Source organism: Dermacentor silvarum, chromosome 5 (genome assembly GCF_013339745.2).
Source record: "Dermacentor silvarum isolate Dsil-2018 chromosome 5, BIME_Dsil_1.4, whole genome shotgun sequence".
Classification (NCBI taxonomy): domain Eukaryota; kingdom Metazoa; phylum Arthropoda; class Arachnida; order Ixodida; family Ixodidae; genus Dermacentor; species Dermacentor silvarum.
In genome coordinates, this window is record NC_051158.1 from 23,947,991 (window position 1) to 23,970,993 (window position 23,003).

Below are 23,003 nucleotides of genomic sequence, written 5' to 3' on the forward strand. Positions count from 1 at the left end.
CGCATCGCTATGTAAAATAATCCTTAGCATAATGAGCACATGTCCATACTAATAATGAAACCATTCACTGCACTGAGAGCTGTTCTTTTAAGGCCACAAAGTGACCAAGTCCAAGGTCCAAATACTGTCTCAAGCGGTAGTGGATGATTGCCCAGAGCCCCAAGTTTGTAGTGTGGCCAAGCACATAGGAGGCAGTCCAGCAACTTGTGGGCTACGCCCTTGTCAGTTACTCTGCACGCACATGATGCGGAGTTTGCACAATGTATTAAAAAAAATGCTTTGTACAGGCAACACCAAAGCAAGAGCGGTGAAACAAGGTTTTCACACTTCACAGTATCTTCACGTACATACACAGAATTTCAGTACGGGGTCTATGCTATAAAAAATTTACCCTTTGGCCTCTTAATCGAACGATGTTGGAAATGATCTTCTTGCCGAGAGGTTTGGTAGCACTAGCGGATGTACAGTGTGCAACAAAAGTTTACAGGGCACAAGATTTGCGAGAAAGTTCAATTGCTGTGAAGCATAGGCACAACATAGCCTCATTCACAGTTTCGATGTGCCTTTGCGCACTAAGCAGTGATTAATTAAATCGCGGAAAGCCAGTGGACTTGCTGACTGCGTTATCCACTCCATCCTCTTGCTGTGACCTTTTCTTGCATGTTACCACCTCTTTGAGGTTTCGTCACTGGCTGGAGTTCGTTCAGCGTACCACTCCAAAGTTCCGGTTGACATATATTGTAAACTACGATGTGTTGTGGTGTCGTGATTGAGAATATCGCCCTTTATTAATAACAAGAAGCTAACTGCAAATTTAGCCCTCCGCTACAGTTACTAGACACCTCAATTAAACAAAGGAAGTTGATTTCTCCCGTGCCTTTTTCTTTTGCATTGAGAATCTGTTAGTTTGTATGTGTTGTTTCTGTTCTTGCGTAGTAAAACGAAACTTTTTTTTGTTCGTGGGATTTCAGGCACTTTGCAAGCACTGGAAATTTGTAGTGAGTGCATGACAGCAGGAGAAGATAAAAGAAAAAAAAAAAGCATGGAGCACAGAGGCAAGCTTTTAAAAGCTCAGGATGGCAACTTTTTACTTCTGCTTTTCATCTGCTGAACTTTGAGCTTGACTGAGCTGGCCAACGATGACAGGGATTGCCGGCTTGGCTTTGGCTCTGCAGCGGCTTCGGATGGTGGCTGTGGCTCTGGTTGTGTTGGTGCCGGCCCCTGCGACAGTTTGGCAGTGACCTTGGACGCAGTGCTCTCCGGAGCAGTGAGCCTTCTTCTTTGCTTTTCTGTCAGCAGCGCCTCCATGCCCTTGGTTTTCTTGAAGTGTGGGTCGGTCGGGTCGACATTGTAATGATGAGAGTCGTACAGTGCTGAGAACCTCGGATCAGCCAGGTCCACCTGAAACGAGAATGTGCATTTATTAAATTAATTAACTCATTTGTAAAGGTGTTTGAATATTTGAAATTTTGAATATGAATTGAATACTCTTTGCTATTCAATTCATACATGATTTGAGAATTTACTATAGGACTACCTATACTATATACTATACTATACGAGACTATATTATAACTATAAGGGACAACGAGAGTTATTTCAGTCTAAAGGGAGAAAGACTGATTTAACTGGAGCCTCTTCCAAATAGTTCGGCTGCAGGAGAACTGTGGTTGTTCCAAGATGAATCAGGTCCCCAGCGAATTCATGGTGATCACCTCTTCACTGTAGCTTAATAGGCGTGCCTGCTGCCTGCAAATTTGTCTCGATTTAGGCAAGCGGTTCATTATTTGTCCAATCGCCTATGTTTCGATTCCTTAAAAATAGTGCTGCAGTACTTGGTATTGAACTGAGCTGCTCCTACGAGCCCTGCATTCGACTACGTTCGGCTGGTGACATGCTGTTTCTCTGTTTACATTACAGACTCTGTTATGGTGCACCAGACGCAACCATCTTTCCTTTGTTTCTAATTTACAAGCTTCTCGGGTGACCTGACATCCAGTAGTACATACATGATATGAGATGTCTGAAATAACACGAATAAGCATTTATTTTTGCCAAGCAGACTCCATCAAACCTTTCTATTTAACTTTGTCTATTGATAGTCAGAAATATTCAGTATTCAATTCGTTATTCCAAAGTCCTTTTTCTCAAGTAGGTATTCGTATTCGACACGATTAAAGAATTTCACTATTTGAACAGCCCTATTTCTTTGCACAGTACAGCCAGCCTAAGTGCCAGGCTTTAGGCAGTAGCGGGTGATACAAGAATACTAAAAGCAATATAAAGATAACAGTTCACAAGCCAAGAATGGAATAGAGAATAATTGTAGTACCTCTACAAGCAAACAGAAAAGCAAAACATAAAACACCATAATACTAAATTACGCACATATAAAGAGAAACTAGGACGTCTTCAACAGCTATCGTGTGAACAAATAATGGCAGCACTTTGAAGTACTGCCGGCAATACAGTATTCCACTTTCTTACTGTTCTGGAAAAAAAACAACTAATGTAATGCACATCAGTTTGGCATGAAAATTCACCGACTTTGTTACAGGGTGAAAAAATTGTGTTCGCCTTTGATTGATAGGCCAAATGTACTTTGCTCTGCCTCTTTCCAGTTCACTACGACACTAGTAAAATACTATTAATTGGCAGGAGCTTTAGCATAGACTCTAATAAACTTTAATTAGCTGATTCTAATCAACGAGGACACGTGTAACCAGCAAATGGAGGCCTCAGGAAAGCACCTGAGATTATAATTAAACAGGAGGTGCGGGCTCTCCAGCGTACCCAAGGTACAGCAAGGGGATCACAGATGGAAGCAGGCAGGTTCGTGCATTGGGGCTACTGAGGCTGGAGCGTTGCAGGGGGCATTCGCAAATAAAACTGGCTGTGTATATCAAATCGCAATATAGCGAGGTGTCTTCGTATGCAATATATATAATGAATGAATGAATGAATAATGAATATTTAATATAATGAAACTTCACTGCCACCGCGAAGGAGTACCCGAGGCAATGAATGGATATTGCTGCGGACGCAGACAATCAATGTGTTGAATTACATGTGGTCGCTTGCTAATGCACCTCTCACTTTGCGCGGCGCACGACAAAAAACGGCTGCTGAAACGGTGCACTGTCTGATAAACATGAGTATAGCAGTAACTAGTACTAAATGCACGACCCTCTTGTGCCCCACAGGACTTGTACGGTGGGTGCGAGGAAAAGTGTGCGAGGGTGAGTCGAGAGGTGGCTGCTTGATGTGTGCCATCTTCCAGTGCGCAAAATGGGGGTGAATGAGCACACCCTGATGCGTGCGGGTGAGCGCGCATCTCCTCTCCTCTTGCCTCGTGGTCACTTTGCATATGCTGTCTGCCCACCCTATCCAGATAGCTGTGGCTTAAAGTGTCTTCCCACCCACTTATAGCTGGAGGTCATGTAAGCTCGAGTGTCGGAGACATGTTGAAGTGAGAGGGAGACGAGGCGTTCGCTCCCCTCTTCCTGTGCTCTTCATAATGGCAGTATTTTGATAGCGAGCGTTCGCGGTCATAGAGTGAGATCTGTTCTATGTTTGCCTGTACAGGCATATCACGATGCTTGTTAATTTAATTAGCGAATGTTCACTGCAATTTATATGGTTGATAAAACTACGAACCTTCATTAGTTGTCTAGTACATTGCTATCATTGTCAATGCTCCGCATTTGGTGTGAAACTGCAACTTTGTTTACTCGTAGAACCAATACTTTATCAATGCATAAGCCTACCAAAATTTTGAATGCCATACCGGATCTTGCATGGTTTCTTCGACATCACATCTGCGCGCAATGTCGCAAACTTACAACAAACATGGCGGCCGCGAGCAACGGATTGTCACCCGTCGCCTCGATTTCATGCAATCTTAAAGTGAAGCTTTCTTTAAGGAGCGAAATGAATAGGGAAAAGTGGGGACATGGGGTGGAGCCAGAGACAGAATTAGCGCTCATTCTCGAGAGAGGACGCTAACCTTCTCTCCTTTTCAAAGGACCCGATCGCACTTAAAGCGTTCGAAAGGTTTAGATGCTGCAGTGGTCGGACTGTGTAGAGATCAGTTCGCTGATAGCACCACTGCAGGCGACACTATCAGCTGTGATAGCAGTGCGGATAAAAAAGCTTCGCAGGCTTAGCTCCCTACCACCGATAAGAAGATATTGTCGCCATGGCATGAGACTGTAGTATCTTTGGTCGCCGACTTTAAAATTCAGCAAAATGACAATTTTTATTTGGGTCATTCAAATTTTTAAAAAAATTCTCATTAATCCAGAAATGTTTGCGGCCCCTTTCGTACAGGAAATATCGGTTGGCGACTGACTTATTTGCAAAAAGATCGAGTTTCAATATAACGAAATTTCAATATAACAAAGTAAAGTGCCAATGTTACCAACTTCGTTATATTGAGGTTTAAATAATACGAAATAATGATACATTGTTTACGCTTAGCGCTTGCGCAAATTCTCACTTCCCTCGTGGCATGGCAAAGGAGACTGTGGCTTCCACTGACAGTTCGATTTGCGAGCGAACGAATGTTGCCAGATTATGGGTACTCCAGAAGTAGCCCTAACCAGTCAATACTCTCGAATACTGAAGCATTTGTTTTTGTAGTTGGATATTCTGTCTTGTGGACATTTCGTCTCATTGAACATTCAGTCTTGTTGGACATTCAGGCTCTGTATTGCTAAAGGACCCAGGAGGGGCGCTCAGTTTTTTTACTGGAAACAGACTTAGTCAAAAATCTCTTGCGGTAGATATCGTTACTCGGTCGCATCACCTGGATCAGCTTAAGAGCCAAAAATCACTTGCACAACAACTTGTGGTGTGGCGTTGGCTAAGTAACAAAGTTTCATTAATTAAACCTTGTGTGAGCAGAGTACAGGGAACCGATGAGCTAGATTGTTTTTACAGCTACAACCGCAATAACTTTGTAATTTTATTCACAGTAGGGCACGGTGTCCCAACTGCAAAATTGAAGATGAGCAGTAATGAAGTCTTATCGATATAGCAGAAATCCTGTGCTTTACATGGACATGTTGCACCACTTGGTGAAACTTCAGTGCAACCTAAAATGAGGCACGAGAGCTAGGTGGTGAAATTGCCGGGAAAAGGGGTTACCTGGGCAGAAAAATGCTATCACAATAGAAGGGGCAAAGAACTTCCCACCAGTGTTGCATGCACGCACGACAAGACTGCAAGGCACCGCCTACCTGGAAGTCGTCGCCGTCGGCCTTTCCTTCCTTCTGGGCCGCTTTGCTCTCGGCCTTCCTCTTGCGTTTCTTGTTGCGGCCCGCCTGGTTCTCTTCCAGCAGCTTCTTGAGGCTGAAGTGATGCTTGCCGTCGTCCTCTTCATCCATGAGAAGCAGCTCGAGCTCCGCCTGTGGTTTTCGGACAGAAATAGGAATAACCACGTCGTTTTTTCAAAGAATCAACATGTCTGACTGAGCAAGCTGGAGGATCATGGCATGACTAATTCAGCAGACATGAAGTACAGCGATAACATAACATTTCATTCCCTAGCTCACAAATTTTTATAGTAAAATAAATCATGCAAAAAAAAAGACATACAAGAAAAAAAAAGTATTACATTTGTCTCTCTTTTAGTTCTGTCAAATGTTCGTTTTTACCAATTTGAAAAATACATTACATGTGCATCGCGCAAAAAAACTGTGCAAAACAAGACAAAAATGAGAAAGAATGCAATCTGACAACCATTGTTGTTGCTGATGATATAAGCCGCAATTAACATTCCAAACCCAACAACAGGTGCTATGAAGGATGCCACAGTGGGAGGCTTTCAAATTGACTTACACCACCAGCTGGGGTTTTTCAATGCTTCAGGAGTGCACTAAACACACACATTTAAAAAAAACTTTTGGCTCCTCCTCTTCAGAATGCGGCAGCCGCAGCTAGGAATCGCACCTGTGTCCTCGTGCTAACCAGCAGAATGCCACAACCTCCGCAGCAGATGACAGACACATTTTTCTCACGAGTGCTGTGATTCGAGAAACCCGCCTCGCTGTCCTCCATGGCTGCATTAACGCAACGAGGTGCACGCAAGTTGCAATTGACAGATCTCGCCACGTTCAGAGCACGTGCACAGCGAACCTGCCGGCGACCACGACGACAGTAGTCCTCGCTGCTTTTGCGCTGTACTTGGGCTCTCAAAGGCAGCGTTGAAAGGAATGCCAAGGACAATGCAATTGCGGGTTTTTGCAGCAAACCTTGGTTGGGAGGAATTTGGATGGTGTGTCTCCTCAACCTGGACGCTTACTGCAGAATCTCTTTCTTCTTGCCTTATCATTTTTTGATCTCGACAGCTAAGTGCATTAGTTGCGGTACAAATGCGACCCGCTTCTTACCACAGTTGCTCTTTGTCCCGCCAAGGACTACCACTACCGGCATGCTCTGTGGCAGCGGTTGCGTAGTGAAACTCGTTGTGAGATCAGTCTATTGTTTTTCCTTGGTCTGTAGGAATTCATCGCAAAAGACTATGTAGAGCAAAGAATGAGGCTGGTTGCTGTGACATTGTAGTAATGTGACATTGAATACATAAATAAATAAATAAACAAATAAATAAATAAATAAATAAAAACAGAGGAGCACGCATGTACACAAGTGCAGACTAATGACTGTTCGATATTTCACAAATCCCCTATGTGTGAATGTACAGTCGTTAGTTGGTGCTTGTGCGCTCCGATTTCATGTTTTGTTTTTTTTTTCCGTTCTAGTACTTGGTGCAGTTCTTACGACACATACATGTTATACGTGTGTACGAAGGACCGGGAGAACACAGGACAAGCACCGACCTTCAACTTGCTCCATTTTCTGCTCCATTGCATGTACACACTGTATAACATATACGTAATCGTGTCAAAGCAACTGGCCTGCCAGCAAATGCTTATGAAGTACATATTCATATATGACTGACTTTGCGATAACGCTGTAACTGCTTCCCGAAAAGGGTACAAATCGGCTGCGTGACAGCGTACGCTTGTATAGAATCTGAAGCATTTGGCCTCAAAGGTAACCCCGAATGCTCACCTTGCTTCTCGTGGTCTCTTCATCCTCTGCCTTGTCTTGCACGTTGGATCGCTTCTTCTTCTTCTTAGTTTTAGCACTTTCTTTCGATGCTGCATGGTTGAAAGCGTAAAGACAGAAAAACAAAAAACCATTGACATTAGCTGGAGGTCTTTGTAAAGAAATACTTCAACAAAAGATGATCACAGGAAACACCTAGCACACTTTCAATGTGCACTTGCAACGTTATACCAGGTTATCTGTTTTAATGGAAACACAAGATCTCCTGTGGCAGATACATGTATCGCAATTATGTTACGCCAGGTTGGTTACTTGAAGAGGCGAGGACCCTACCTGCAAGACTAATTGCAGAGTGATGCTAGCTAATAAATTAATTAACTGCGCAATTAAGAACCTTAGAAGTGCCAGCTTTGAGACAGGCGTCCCAGGTAGAACTTATCAACAGTCTTTGCTGATAAGTGTTAATAAATATTAATAAAGTTAATCTATTATTGGCACATTCATTGGAAGGTGAGCTTCAGCTGCAGCTAAAAGTGCAGACTACCGTATTTACTCGACTTTAACGTGCACTTTTCTTCCGATAGAACGGGTAAAAAAATTGTGTGCGCGTTAGAATCGAGTGTGACACTAAATCTGCGTTACCATATCGCCATCGGCATTTCAATATGGCCGCCTCGTACGCACTTCGAGCCTAGCTGCCGCAGCTTCCTCTTCCTCCATGTGCTGTAATATGTGTGCTTAAGCATTAGACTACCGTCTGTCTTCCCGTCTTCTGTGCTTGCTCCATCAGCATGAAGTGCCGAGTTCATCATGATGCCGCATCGAAAAGGAAAGTGATCATGCGTGCAGAGACAGATGGAAATCGGGCTGTATCACGGGTGTTTGGAGAACACGAAACTTGCGTGCGGGAATGGTGCAAACAGAAGGAGAGGATCTTCGCCAGCAAAGCAACACAGAAGGGTTTCACGGGACCGAAGCAGGACGTATTCTGCAACGATCTACTTCGGCAATACGATCGCCTTGGCCCTATTTTGAAAGCGATCGACGACGGGGACACGCTGTATTTTCACCGCTTACAGTTTGCGTTGAAGTGAGGCAGCATGAAGGTCAATTCGCTCGCTGCTGCTGCCGTGCTTCCTCACTGCAGTGTTTTGACAGCGAGTTTTCGTGGTCATCGAGTGTAATAAGCTCGTTTGCTTGTGCACGCGTGGCACCGTGCTTGTTAATCTAGTTAGTAAGCGAATGTTTACAAGCTTATACGGCCGATAAAAGTACCATATTTACTTCGTATAGCTGTCTACTAATTTGCTATCGCAATCGCTGCTTAGCCTTTCGGGTGAAAGTGCAACTTTTTTTTATTCATTGCAACTTTAGTGCATTTGGAGTAAATATTTGTTTTTCCAAAGGGGAGAAAGTTGTATTTCTGTATGAAAGCATGAGGTGCGTGGTACTGTAAAGGACATTTTTTTTTTTGCCACGGAAGGTGGGTTTGCATTACAATCGAGTAAATACGGTAAACTTGGTTCGCTATTAAGTGGCATGCGAATTGAAATTTCAAATACGAATGAAATGCTAGTTCTAATTCGAATCAAATTACATTCTGACTGGATATACGGCAGTCACAACGATCACCTACATGAAAAACACCCCAGATTCATTTACCAGCCACTTCCAAGTGCCAGTCACATGTCAAGTAGAAAAAGTGTAGTCCTTCCAGTATTTATGGTAAAGGCAGCACAAGAAATAACGGCAACACAAGACAGAGAAATACACAGGACAGGCGCCGAACATGTCATTGCGCTTGTCCTGCGTGTCCTGTGAACACTGCCTGTCCTGTGTATTTCTCTGTCTTGTGTTGCCGTTATTTTTTGCGCTGCTTTTATGATGAAGATCAACCAACACGTCCAGTTTTCACTCTACTCCTGTTTATGCTCATTTGCGAGCCGGTCTGTTGGGATGAATTCAGAATAGCATTGCGCGTGTAAAAAAAAAATGTCACAGTTTCGCCCTAAGGGCGAAGCGATGAATGCGATAGCAACACAGCAATGTCATACGAAGTAAGGTGAGCGGCTTTGGTAGCAATATGAATTGTAGTAAACATGAGCTGATTAAGTAAGCAGGTCTGCTGCGGCGCAAGTAGACCGACATGAAGAGAGACTCGATGACCACGAGAAGGCACGTGTGAAACGGTGGTGTTGATGAGAAGCGCTTCCCGTGGGCAGCGCGTGCGAAGGGACACACCTGTAGCGCTGCACTGCCGACCCGGGCAGCATTGCATGTGTAGCGTGCGTTGGAAAATGTGGCCCGACTATTACTAACTGATTGAACAAGCGTGGTGTGAGCGCGCACAAACAAACATGAATATATCACACTGAATGACTGCAGACAACGACCGTCAAAACGCTGGCAGCGAGCGAATATATACGCCGCAGCAGCGGGCGAAGGTACGTGCGGTCTATCGCTTCAACGGAAACTGAGTGGCGAATGCGCATAAAGGTCAGAGCCGTGTGGAGATAAGAGACTGTGCGGACGAGCGACGAGCGCGGTTGTTGGCAGAGAAGTGCCCCCCCCCCCCGCTCCCTCCGGCGCTGGCTTTCCGCTTCCTTGCTTGCGCGTGGGAGATTGAGTGCGTTCGCTTTCCGTGACAGCGCGCGTCCCCGCACGCTGCCTCTGGGGCATACGGCGCGCGGCGAAGATTTTATCTATACGGAACCTCACGGCGACGGCGACGCCGCCGCCGGCAGAAATCCAGTTCAAGTGTTCATATAATTGCTATCGCAATAAAAAAATGTCAATTACTTTCTGCTACTATGCCAGTCAATTAAGCTTTGAGCTCAAACGGTAGTGCGCTGAACTTTCGTTGACCAGAACTCACGTTTCAAGGATGCCTCTGTCTTGAAGAAATCGTCGCCAAGGTCCACATCGGAGGGGAGCTCGTCGTCCGAGAAAGCCTGCTCTGACTGGCTGCCCTCGCCACTGTCTTGTTCTCTCCTCTCTTCACCAGCGTCCTCTGCCTCAGTGCCCTGTCACACCAAAAGACACAGTGTCGGTGGTTTCAAAAACAGTGACACGACTCACACCCCTCAACAAATTAGTACTATGTCTACTTATTTGTAACGCACCCTTAGCTATACAGTCAAGCTTCGTTATAATGAAGTCACATCTGACACAAAAATGTCTTCATTATATCTTATATTTGTTATAAAGCAAATATGTTGCATTGTAATAGCGGTGAGACAATTTTTTATTCATTTCATTATAGCTGTGTTTGTTATATCAAGGTTGGACTGTAAGTCCACCTGGTTATCATGGCCAGAAATGAAAAGTGCACTGCTCTTGACTGGTAACTTGACAACTTTTCATGGTAGGAGACAAGACAATAATCTGTTCTGACTTCGAAAAAGAAAATTTACTGTGTCTGCGTGACAGTAGATTTACTATCACTCCTTATTGCTGTCGGAGACCTTCTTATCACCATTGACAAGCCATAGCGTCTCCTATTCGGTGCTGTCTATTGCATTCGAGATATTAGTGAATTCGAGATACACTTTGCCCGACGATAACCCCCCCTCCTCCCCCCCACCACTGCAGCTCCTACCAATCGACACGGCTGTAGCTGATGTGTGGATAGGATTGGCTTACAGTAATCTTGAAGTCCAATAATGATAGCTCGTCACTATTGCTGTTCTGGTTTTGCACTCGATTCGAAAGCATACATCAATTTCTTTGAACTATATAGTATATATATTTGCAGAAAAAGAAAAAATGAAAGCTATAGAATCAAGCAAATGGCATGTAGAACTAAACATTTTAACAGATCTCAGCAACTCCTAGTTGGTATCACCAAATGATGCAGCAGCAGCATTCGGTATCAGCCAGTAAATGTCACCTCTCTTTAACTCCATCAGCAGCTGAGGAGAGAAGCTCAGCATGCGCCCTGTGCAGCCTCAGTGCATTTCTAAGGAACGTATTCTGCAGACATCGTCGGCAGACAAGATGGCAGGGGTGACAAGGCTCGAGTAGCCATTGTAACAGCTGTAGGTATGCGAATGATGATGAAAGACACCTGTTCATAATGTGGCGATGAGCAGAAGGCACTCGCGTCAATGAGCACCTGCGTCTCCAAGAATGTCAGCACTCTGGCGTCCTTTCAAAAGGCGAAGTGGTTGAACACTTTGCATGCACACTGTCTATCAGAAACGGTGTGCAGTGGTGTGTGGGAAAGGTGAACACGGTTCCCCCATGGCTAGCTTGCTCCATCTATGGAGCATACCATGGAGCATCATGCTCCATCTATGGAGCATGCCAATCTAGTTTGCTCAAACCTGCCTTGCGGTCCTCAGCTGCAGAGTTATTTGCCAGGAGGGCTCACTGCAGAGGCAAAAGCAAGTGCAGCGTTGTGCTCGCAGTGGAAATGTCAAAGGCGCAAGATTAACCAGGGTCACCGTGTTGTTGGTCAAAGGGAAAGTGGGAAGTTGGAATGTCGGGGCGACTGATTCAGGAATTTGTCGTGCAGAGGCAAGGCAGAAGTTGTCGCAGCCAGTGAATGCCGCGACAGCTGCATTTTGGGGTAACAATACTTGATTCAGAATACAGCCAGCATTACTGAATACAGAAGGTCAATGTATAGCAATATGGAATGTCAGAATAAAGAACACTACACTGCATTAATATAGAATGTTAGAATATAGCCACTACAGAATACATGCCTGTACCACACCTAAATTGTGTACTGCAAAGAAAAGAGTTGAGTTATATTTGTAATGATAAGCTCTTCCTCTTATCAAGAGGCCAGCAAGAAACCTAGGAGCTCCTCACCTTGTTAAGGCTTCGCTTGAGTTTTCGCTTCTCTTTGCGTTTCTCCAGGAATTCCTCAAACGGCGTCTTGCCCTCCGGTTGCTCTTGCTTCTTCTTGATCAGGTCTCCGACCTGCTTGCTGAGACCTAGGTACATGCACGTGGGAACACTAAGTGAGGAACGACACAGAACTAGACGACCTCCTGAATATCCATCTTTCATCATCATCATCAGATGCAAGACACTGCAAGACGAAAGCCTTCTCCCAGTGAGCTTCATTGACTCCTGTCCTGCATCGGCTGACCCAACCCTATGTCCTACAAATTTCTAATCTCACCAAACTACCAAACGAAATTGATCGACCTAACCTCTGCTGTTTTCAAGAGGATTTTCATTCATCTACATCTTTAAATAACAGTTGGAATGTGAACAGGAACCCATAAAGATGTTACAGCCATAATTTTTCTGATCATATTTTTTTTCCTCACACTGCATGCACAGTCACTCATAATGAACTGCAGTCGGCAATTTGAAAATGTGTGATAGGTAATTGGCTAACCAAGGCTTTTGGTTCACAGCATGTGTGGCGTAGTGCCATTGCAAGCATACTGCATGCTTTTAATATGCGATAATCCAAACGAGCCTGCCGCCATTCCCTGCTGCAGGTGATGCGAAGTGAGTGTCCTGTTTTGCTCTGGTGGCATCATATTCTGGCGTTGCCACCCCAGCTCAATTTTGTTTCAGTTTCCCGTAACCGTCGTACAACACAACCCAAAAGCAAAACAACAAAGCGTGTCTCAAGCCGGTCGGTCCCCACCAGCTCAGCGTGCGTTGGTGTCTCGTACTGCAACAATTCGTGCAAATGCATCACGCAGATGTCAACTACAGCTGAGCCTACCAAATTTTTAGTGACTTCGGGACTTACAATTTCCTGTTTAGTAAGTTTTTTCTCGCATGTCTTTCCAGAACGATATGGACAAGGTTATACAGTTGACTTCTGTTAATTCAACCCTGACAGGACCAATGAAATTGATCGACTTATCCGGTGGGTTGAATTAAACAGGATGGAAAAAAAAAAAAACAAAGTCAGAACATACCGCTGCTTTACTTGGAAGTATTTGCTCGATTCTAACATGCCCCCGAATCAAACGCGTGCTCGCTTTCTGTGTGTCCAAAGCATAAAAATAATGCACAGATAACATTAAACCTCCTAAACAAAGTAGAAATATAGCGCGCACCTGATTTTTTAGCAAGAAAAATCGTCAGGGGTCTAATATGTGTTGCACAGTGATGGCCGGTTGCCTAAAGTGAGCTTCGCCGCAGTACTGCCATGTCATGCGCTAGAATTGGATAAATACAATTCTAGTGCATAACACGGCTTTGCAATACCAGCAATACCAGCATGAAAATCTTGCTAGGGCAGGCCAAAATTAGGCGTTTTCGACATGAGATGACATGTGTTCAATGCATTCACTCTCCTCTAAGCTCTGCCGAGACACATGCTGCTAGTAACGGGGTTGCTATTGGGGTCACCACAGGAGTCAGGCACAAGCACGCTGGCTGGTCAAGTTCAAATTAACTATCAAACAAACTAACCAGGGTTCCATGTGACCTCCATTTCAACATCATCTTCATTGTCATCTGGCTTCTTTTCTCCGTCATCGAGGCTCTTCAGCAGGTCACGGTACTTCTGGATCTGGGCTTCCATCGAGGACTTTTTCTTCACTTCCTTCAAGTCAGCACCTGACAACACAGCGCACACAAGACGACGTTTATCGTTCCTGTTACTTCACGTCAGCACAATTTGCTGACGTGAAGTAACAGGAACAATAAACTTGAAGCAAAGTAAATAAAGCCATGATATTATATTCTTCCTTTGACAATGTGGTAGCACACAGTCTGAAGCACACGAAGTTGAGACTGCAGTCAAAGTTCATTACAATGAATTAACATCTGAGGCAAAGAAGCGTTTGTGTCCAATTTCTGTCACGAAAATGGGCAAAGGCGTTTGTGCACACAATGAGCAATCGATTGCATTCGGAAAATGCTCGAATGTGATCAACATTACCGAATAAACACTGCAGAACAGAAGGCGCCATTGTAAATGTTTGTTATGAACGGTTTCTGACCATTCTTTTTTTCCTCACCGAATACGCAACCGAACTGAGCTATTTCCGAAAATTAGTATGAAGATATGGCACACAAACTAAGCCAAACGTTTAGCTAGAATCTTTAGGTGGGCTGTTCTGTGTGTTTTGGGTTAACTTATGCACAGGATGCAACAATAAATTGAGCTTCTTTCGAGAGCGCTATACATTCGTTAACCTCCCTTCACCGGGTCACCTGAGATCTCACCTCGTCCCTGATCGCCCTCTCCTTCGCTTTCGGAGGATGATGAAGCGAGGTACACCTTGAGGTCGTCATGGTCACCATCTTCCTTGAAGGCTCGCTGCATGGCTTCCGTGCGGCGGGGGTCATCCTCGTCCCAGGTCAGCTGCACGTTGACCGACTGGAGTGCAGAGGTCACGAAGTTCAATGGCGTGTAGCTCTGGGGATCAGGAGCACTGTCCGCAACACTGGTCGGCTCCTGGAAATCAACAGATATGATGCTGTTTATGGTTCCAGGAATTCGGCTTCATGTTGCAACAAGCGGTGTCAACCAAAGTTAAAGTTTGAGCACCGTAACACGTCAAAAGATACAAGAGAAGGAGACGCTACTGAAGCCATTATAATGCAAAAAAATTGGTGCTAATAGTATGTGCACAGGCATGTCATCATAGTCATTCGCTGAGGATAAGATAACATTTATTCCTAGGGAGAGAAATAACAGGGGGCTTTGATGACTGTAAGCGAATGTCGATATGGAATAGATTCTTTCTTGACTATGCACTTGGGTTCTTGCGGTTCCTGTATTTTATTTTTTTTTTTGTATTTTTACCTTTTCCCAGTGTGTCTTGCTTTGACATGCTGATATTAGTGCCTTTCATAATACAATATAGAATACAAGGACAATATAGTTAAAAACATTCTTTGTTGTTGCCTCTCCACGTGTCATCTGCGACCTTTCTGTTGGGTCCTTCTCACCCAACAGCACGTTTCAATCAGCATGTGTAACCGACTAACCACAACCGTACATCTTCAAGATCCAAAAGCTGCATGGTTGTGACCTGAGAGATTAAGTAGCCGAGGAGTCCGAATGAATTTTGACTGCACGAGGTCCTTCCATGGGAGCCTGCATCTGTACTCCGTATCACCAATTCTGTGCAGTGCATCGAAAGCTACGAGTTGTGCCAGCCAACCGGAAAAAAAAAAGGCTCCACCATTGTCTGCCTCTGATCGCCCTCCACGCAAGAGTGACTGAATGGAAGTGTTATGAAAAGGTTAGTAGACACAGTAGGCAAGCAAGCATCCTTCCTTCTCTGGAAAAGCAGCTGGCTCTTCATTATTGAATGGCTGACACGAGCCCTATAGCCTTTGCTGCACCGCACGGAATTGGTGGGACGAAGTAAAGGATGGAAGCATTTTTTTTTTTTGCATTCCTCTCCCTTTAAACTGTGGCGACTACTACTGGGGAATTGAAGAACCTGTGACCTTGTGCAGAGCATCTGAATGTCACAAGCCACTCACTCTGCCGCCGCTGTGAATTCCTTGGAATAGACAAAATCTAAAGGGACGCTATTTTTGTTTCAAAAGTCACCATTTTCACACCCGAGCTCAGAATGAAAGATCATCGTTACATGTTAGTGAGGGCACAAGGAAGCGAGACAATTTACATACAGAAAGGCAGAAAGGTCAACCTGAGCCCACGGGGGGTATCAGTAAGAGTCCACCTAGTGGACTGTCCACTTCAGCTGTCGCCATTGGCTCCCGCTTCACGAGCATGAAGAAGACTGGCTGGCACCTTCGCAGCTCGTGAAGCGGGAGCCAATGGCGACAGCCGAAGTGGACAGTCCACTATGTGGACTCTTACAGAATACCCCCCCCCCCTGGCCTGTTACTCCTCTACATTGGGACAGGGTGACGGGACAGGGAGTGATTGTGATGAACTGAAGGAGGAGAGTGTATGTACGAGTCCTCCATGTTGGAGCATTTCAGCTGTATGTGTTCGATATAAGAGGTCTAGAAAAGCCCTTATAACCACTGTCGCAGAGTTTTCACAGGTCCAAAGACTCAAAGCAGAGTCTTCAGATGTCGTCATCATCATCATTATCATCATCAGCCTGTTCATGTTCACTGCAGGACGAAGGCCGCTTTCGGCTGTCTCCAATTACCCCTGTCTTGTGCCAGCTCTTATCTTATGTCTGCAAAATTCCCAATTTCATCACTCCTCTTAATTCTCTGCCGTCCTCAAATGCAATTACCCTTCTCTTGGCCCCCATTCTACAGCTTTAATATGTCAGTGGATATCCACCCTAAGCATTACTTCTGAGCTCATTGCTTCTTATTTATTCAGATGTAGTGGTTGGCTATTGACAGGTTCTAGCATGGCGGAAAATACAGCGCTATTAACATGTGACACAACAGAAGAGACACGGAGACCCAAGTGCACACGTTCAGCTCTTTCTGTTGTGTCCCGTGTGTTGGTGCTACATTTCTTGCCAAGCTTCCACACCAAATGGCCCAGCAATTAACGACTCAATGCAGAGTGATGAACTAATGGCAACAATCATAGGAGGCCATTAATCGTCAACCAGACAATGTTGGATTCACCTCGTCGAACGTCATGTCATCGGGGACAAACCGTAGGTCCAGGCAGGTCCCACTGCTCTCGTACTCGCGACCGTCCAGCTCCCGATAGAGGTGGTCGGCCGTCTCGGCAGAGTCGCACTCGGCTATGGCATAGTAGTAGCGCAGCCGGTTCAGCTGGTACTGGCGCAGTGCTTCCCTGCAAAGGAACCAGTGCAGAATGTGCCTGCCATCAATTCCCCACCCTCTGCTTCTTGTCAAGTGTCCTTGTAAATTCAGCTCAATGAAACCCACACGAGAGCTGTTCAATCTTTGCAGGCATGGTCTCTGAAATGGTAAGTCTCTGGAAGGGTAAGGCTCTGGAAGGGTAAGTCACAAGTCCTTGAAAGGGTAAGTCACAGTCTCTGGAAAGATAAAGTCACATTCCTTGAATGGAACAAGGAGGATGGGAACCAAGGGGTTCGTTATTTTGCTAGACACAACCACATGAAGCTAACAGACAGTGAAGCTAACGAACGCGTAGGGGAAATTAGCTTTGGGTTTTAATGGAGATGTAGAATGGACAAGGTACAGGGAAATGAAAGTGGCCGAAAAACAGCCTGTCACACGTGGGAACCGAACCCACATCTTCCGAATTATGCGTGTGGTGCTCTATTGATTGGGCTATGGCGATGGCTGTTCTCCCAGGAGGCCACTTTCGAGGGTACATCTGTGCGTGCACAACATTTGGCTCCGGGAGTGTTAGCCATTGCTATTTATAGACCTGGCAGTTGATGTGGTTGGCTATTGACATGTTGTATCATACACTGGTAGCATGGCGGAAAATATAGTGCTATTAACATGTGACACAACGGAAGATACATGGAGACACAAGTGCATACCTTCAGCTCCTTCTGTTGTGTCTCGTGCGTTAATGCTACATTTCTTGCCAAGCTTCCACACTAACTGGCCCAGCAATCAACGATTCAACGCAGAGTGATGAACTAACCACCAGTGTCAAGCCCTTGAAAGAGTCAAAGCTCTTGTAGGGTGAGTCGCAGTAACTGTGACTTGCCAACATTCACTACTTTATCTCTGACAGTGACCGACTGGCCAGCACTTCTACACTTCCAAAAACGTTCAGTCGTGAGTACAGTGCATATCTTATCAACTCCCTCCTCCTGTTGTGCTACCTATAAACCAGCTGCGCACAACCACCACAGTGCTGTACCTTTTTGTTCTGGCGTCGACTTCCTCGTCGTCCCCGCTACTCTTTGGCGCTTGTTTGGCACCACGAGCTGCCTCGACCAGCTCCGCGGGGCCTTTCACTTGCTCGACGGCCATGCGCTCTTTGCCAAACTCGGACGGGTAGATGCTGACCCGCTGCACGATGCCGCCGGGGGGCTTGAACGAGTCGAGCAGCATGAACAGGTCTTGGGCGCGCAACTTGTCCCAATCCAGGTTACACAGCGCCAACCGGCGGCTGATGTCGTCCGACTTGGGGGCGTCGCGGTCCAGCTCACCCCAGGCCACGTCGTCTTCAGCTTCCAACTCGTCTGCATGGGAGGCGACACACTTAAAGCAATGCTCCAGAGAAACACCAAGTTAGTTTGGCCTGGTGAAGCTTTCTTGAACTTGCATTTATTGGGTGAACTCGGAAGGCATCTTAAGAAGTAGGGATGACAAAACCTACTTTAACAGAAGCCAAACTGCACAGAACTTCTTGCATTGCCGTCACAGTGTTGTTTGTCAAGCCTCTATATAGTGAACACGAATACAATGAATTATCAGATATAAACGAAGTAAACAGAATATTTCTCGCTGATGTCAGCCATGTAGCGAATATATGCTTATAACAAATACTGGATATAACAAAGTAATTTTTGTGCCTGATGGTACTTTGCTATAATAAAGTTTGACTTTAGTATAGTTTACATGGTTTTTTAACATTCTCAAGGACCGTGGGCATTACAGAGAGGACTGCTATCAGTGGTGGTAAGAGCACTTTCGAATGCATTGAGCTGTTGCCAAGTGACCCAACATTAGTTACGTTACAAAAGGTTTAGGACAAAGCAAACGACCGTACCAACGAAACGACACAGCACGTCAGTGCTTGTGCCATGTGTCTTTGAATGTGAGATCATTTGCTCTGTGCTATAACTATTGTAAGCAATCATGCACTAACTAGAAGTTCTACTCAAGCAGTCAGCATTCTTTTCCGTTGCAGATCGCAAACCTCTGCTCTTATTAGAAAATAGCCGATCGGCTATTCCACAGGTGCCACCTACTAGTAGATGAGCGTGTCACATTGTTTTGCATTAGTGAGCTAGTACAGACACAGCGTTTCCCACTGAAATCACTAGGGGGAACTCCGGCGCTGCAATCATTCTGCTACCATGGGAATGATGATGGTTAGTATGCAGATTTGTCTCATCTTCATGCCTGTGGCTTCAGATATTCTTGCAGCTTTATTTACTGTGCTTTGTTTGCCTTTACAGGGCAAATTTTAACGTGATCCTACTTTTTTTAAATGCAGAAGGCATTGAAATTTCGCACAGATTGCATAATAATTTCGTATTGTTGAGTTTACAATCGAGTATTCTGTTATAGATGATCGATTTGCAAAAACAACACAGTCGTCTGAAACCACAAGGATGAAATTTAGGCAAATCCATGTGCTAACCATCATTCTCATGCTGGCTGAAAGGCGATGCGTGCAGCTCGCAGAAAAATTAGTGACAATGTTTCCCCTAGTAATTTTCGTCCGAAACTCTATGCCTACAGGATGTGAAATCACCCCTTTCGCACTGGGAGGCCTGAATCAGAGTTACTGTATATGCTTCTATGGGGAGCAGGGTAGCACATTTGTTATCCATTCGCCAAGCGTGACCACGTGGTTTGGAAAGAAACCATGAAATGTTGAGAAGTCACCACTAAGGCACAGACAAACAACATTGGCGATGCTTGTGCCACTGAATCACCGCAGCATGGCACCTTCTTTGATGACAGACGTTTCGACGACTACGTCCGAAATCAGTCTGTCTTCTTTTTTCTTTATTTCAGGGCAAAGATCACACGATAAACAAGTCCCCCCCAAACACTTTTCCCTCCTGTATATCGTACTTGTTCAGGATTGCTGATTGGCCTGCGTTTTGGCAGATGGCGCCACCCTGCTCTGCTCAATGAAGGATCCTGAGCTAGGCGATGTCTGGGCACATGCAATGGGTTATTTGCATCTGTTAGGAAAAAAATCGATTAACCAATATGGATTCTCATAGGTGCCTAGCTCTGAACAAAGTGGTCCCCCAAGTGTTCCAGCTAAAGTGGTTTGACAGTGAATGTAGCAAAGGTCAACCATGATCGCCAATGTTTCCTGTGAACAAGACGCGTGGCTTTCTCTAAAAACCCTGGTTCGTTTTGCACACAAGATGCGGGATCGCCACGCAACTGTGCTCACATACATTTACTCTAGCCCGAACCAGGTGGCCAGAATGCCAGCTACATCTTGAAGAAAAAAGGACTGTATGCCTTGCTCGTAGACGGTTGTGTACCTCAGGTCGCGCGGCATAGTTGCAACAAGGCAGATAAAAAGAAACACGATCACACAAATAGGATGATGTGCAAACTGACAAAGCTTGTGATAAAATTGATGTTTCACAAAAGTTATTCCTTGTTACAAGTATGCAGCGCAACTTCGCATCTGTGACCAAGAGCCAATTGGCCTTCGCGCAATGTTTCGTTGGTAAACGGTCCCTGCTTGGCGAGAGTATGGCAGCGCATTTGGCGACATTCTATTAGTGACGCCGATGCAATCTTGATACACACACAGGGACAGCCAGCAGTTGTGCTGGCTGCAAATGCCGGGTGTAAAAGCTGCTGAACCTGTAAACTCTCATCATAAGCATACTTCAATGTGTTTTTAATTTCGTGCACGTGTTGTGCTCTCCCTAGAGGTGCTGCACTCTCTCATTCCCCTTTACTATTTATCATCCCCTCTACCCCTCGCACAGCACAGGGTAGCAAACCGGATATTGTGATCTGGTTAACCTCTCTGTCTCTCACATCATTCTTCTCTCTTTGGGATCGGTGAAGAACCAACTTTCCAGGGAGGCTAGAGCATGCTGGACTGGTGCTTCCATGCGAGTGAGAGAGTCTAGTGTCCGACAAGAGAAACTGGGAAAACTACCTTCGCTGCTTTCATCTTCCTCAGAGCTTGTCTCGACGTTGCCAATGCCTCGAGCCGGATCCCTCTCGGGCTCCTCCGGTGCGTCGGAGCTTGCCTGAGATTCGTCATCTGCAAATAAAGATTACAAATTTTTTTTTCAAGGTTAACCAATGTACACAATACATTGAAAAAGCAAATATGCTCTGTTTGCGTGAAGTGGCACATGAGAATTTTTTTTTCTTCAATTGAAATTTGTGGCATGCATTCCACATTTTCTTTATTATTCTTTTCCGCTTACTGAAAACATTGTTTGTGTCAACATGAGTCCTAACAACCTTTTCTATTTTTCTCGCAATAATAGATATACCTACTCATTTGTGCATATTGTTTTTTGTTTTTGTTGCCTTCAACTCTGTGTGATATTTTGTTTTAATATATACCAAGTTTTTATTCTTTCAGTGTCTTTTTGATGCATCCGATTTATTGGCCACTATGATATTTGCTGATAGTTGTGCATATTGTGAAACAGGTGAAGCAAAAAAAAAAAAAAAAAAGAAAAACCTAAGAATAATGAAAGTAAATGGTCGCGGTAAAGAATAAGTTAGCGCTGTTGGCACAACAATTTTACCTTCGTCCTCTTCTTCGGTATCATCCACCGCTTCCGAGTCTTCTTCGTCTTCTCCCGAGCCATCAACATCTTCCTCAGATTTCGATGGCACATCAACGCGCTTTGATTTCGATTCGACGGTGTCGTCATCGCCCGCGTCGTCTTCGACGCCTTCGGGCCGCTCATCAGGGTCGTCGTCTTCCGACTCGGACGACTCGACGGCGTAGTACTTCTTCAGATCCTCCGTGGTCGTGCTGTGAACGGGGCGACCCCGTTTGTCCATGACGTACTTGAGCTTGAACCGCTTGTCGTCGAACATGGCAGTGAAGCGGTTGTCGATCGTGACTTTCCGCTGTGATCGGGGAACGCCGCGGAAGCGCGGGTCCGTGACGATGTGCTTGAAGCGCTCATCTTCGATTTTGCGCCCCTTCTGCTTCATGTTGGCACGGACGAAGCTTCACTACTCACGTGGGAGCAAGACCTCTCGCGAACCGAAAGTGCGTTGACGCGGAGTTCGTTGCCGATCGTTTCGCAGCAGCAGCAGCGTGACGGTCGTTGCAGAATGTGCGGATGGGCACAGCACTGAAATAAATGCTCAGTCAAATCGATTCCGGTTCCGCAGATCGCGCGGAGACGACTTTAATTAGTGCGGCACCGACTGCACTATGCGTCACTGCACTTGCCCACCGCACGCGTTATGGAGGCAGCCATCTTGACTGTTTTCTTGATGCGGAGCACATGCGGAGCATCCGTTGTTCATTAATTGAAATTCAAAATAAATTGTCATAGTGTAAAGACAAACAATTTATAAATATTTTATTACATTTAACTCATACTTGTAATTTTTTAAGTAGTAAAAGTTTAAATAAATGTCATTTGACAAGCGCACGCTAACATGGCCTTTAAGATTTGGCAACGCGTTAAAGGTCTTGGAGGTCAAAATTGACAAACATGCGGAGCAGTTGTTAGCTAAACAAAATGAATATCAGGTTTAGCAGTTGTAGTTAGTTTTTTAGGTGAGTTTATCTTCTTTTAATCTTTATCAGAATTGCTTACAGTTTCCCGGTCGATGTAAATAAATGGGTGTGCGGCAGGCAATGCATAAACAAACAACTTATATCAGCAATGCGGGCTTGCACAGAAGTGTTCTGCGTTTAAAACAAACTAAGCAAACCGAATAAAAGCCATATGCAAAGTATCATTTATAAATGTAAAACTCGTGAAACATCAATTGTTTATAACACTATATTTAACAAAAATTTACGCTATATGAGGACGTCTGGCCTGCTAGCTCAGTCGGTTAGAGCGTCGTGCTAATAACGCGAAGGTCGTAGGTTCGATCCCTGCGCAGGCCACGTTTTTTTTTTTTTTTCGTTTTTCTTTTTCTTGGTTCAAAAGTCTTGTCATAATTCATCAGGTCGTTCTTCTCAACTGACGTCTAAAGTAGATTTCGTTAGCCTCCTTAGTTATCATTGCTCTAATATTTGCTACCACTTCAGAGCATAGTTAAGAAAAAAAAAAAAAAAACGAACTGTACAAAACATTGTACTTCAGAATCCGCGAAAGAACTATCAACAAGTGATGAGGACCACAAAACACTTAGTTTGCACTGATTGCTTTGCTTGCCAGAGCATGCATGATCATTCATTTTCGTTCGGGATGCAGCAGGGCACCCCGTCACATGGCACTCTATGGTGC

The 23,003-nt window shown here is 45.0% G+C and overlaps 1 protein-coding gene and 1 non-coding gene across 3 annotated transcripts; one reads left to right on the forward strand and one right to left on the reverse strand.

Annotated features, from left to right (window-relative positions):
• Positions 1 to 1,047: 1,047 nt before the first annotated feature.
• LOC119453089 (ESF1 homolog) lies at positions 1,048 to 22,022 on the reverse strand. Of its 2 annotated transcripts, none has more exons than XM_049667534.1 (11): positions 21,316 to 22,022; positions 20,720 to 20,813; positions 17,765 to 18,089; positions 16,579 to 16,753; positions 14,224 to 14,455; positions 13,465 to 13,611; positions 11,890 to 12,014; positions 9,947 to 10,094; positions 7,075 to 7,163; positions 5,241 to 5,408; positions 1,048 to 1,401 (listed from the first exon to the last, which is right to left on the reverse strand). In XM_049667534.1, exons 1-11 carry the CDS (start codon positions 21,742 to 21,744, stop codon positions 1,072 to 1,074), a joined length of 2,262 nt encoding a protein of 753 aa, XP_049523491.1. In that variant the 5' UTR covers positions 21,745 to 22,022; the 3' UTR covers positions 1,048 to 1,071. The 2 variants fall into 2 exon arrangements, with proteins under 2 accessions (XP_049523491.1, XP_049523490.1); XM_049667533.1 differs by having other exon boundaries at positions 1,049 to 1,401; positions 20,720 to 20,827; positions 21,327 to 22,022.
• Positions 22,023 to 22,586: 564 nt separating this feature from the next.
• Positions 22,587 to 22,660, forward strand: Trnai-aau (transfer RNA isoleucine (anticodon AAU)). The gene has a single exon. It is a non-coding gene; the product is annotated as a tRNA-Ile (tRNA).
• Positions 22,661 to 23,003: the final 343 nt, after the last annotated feature.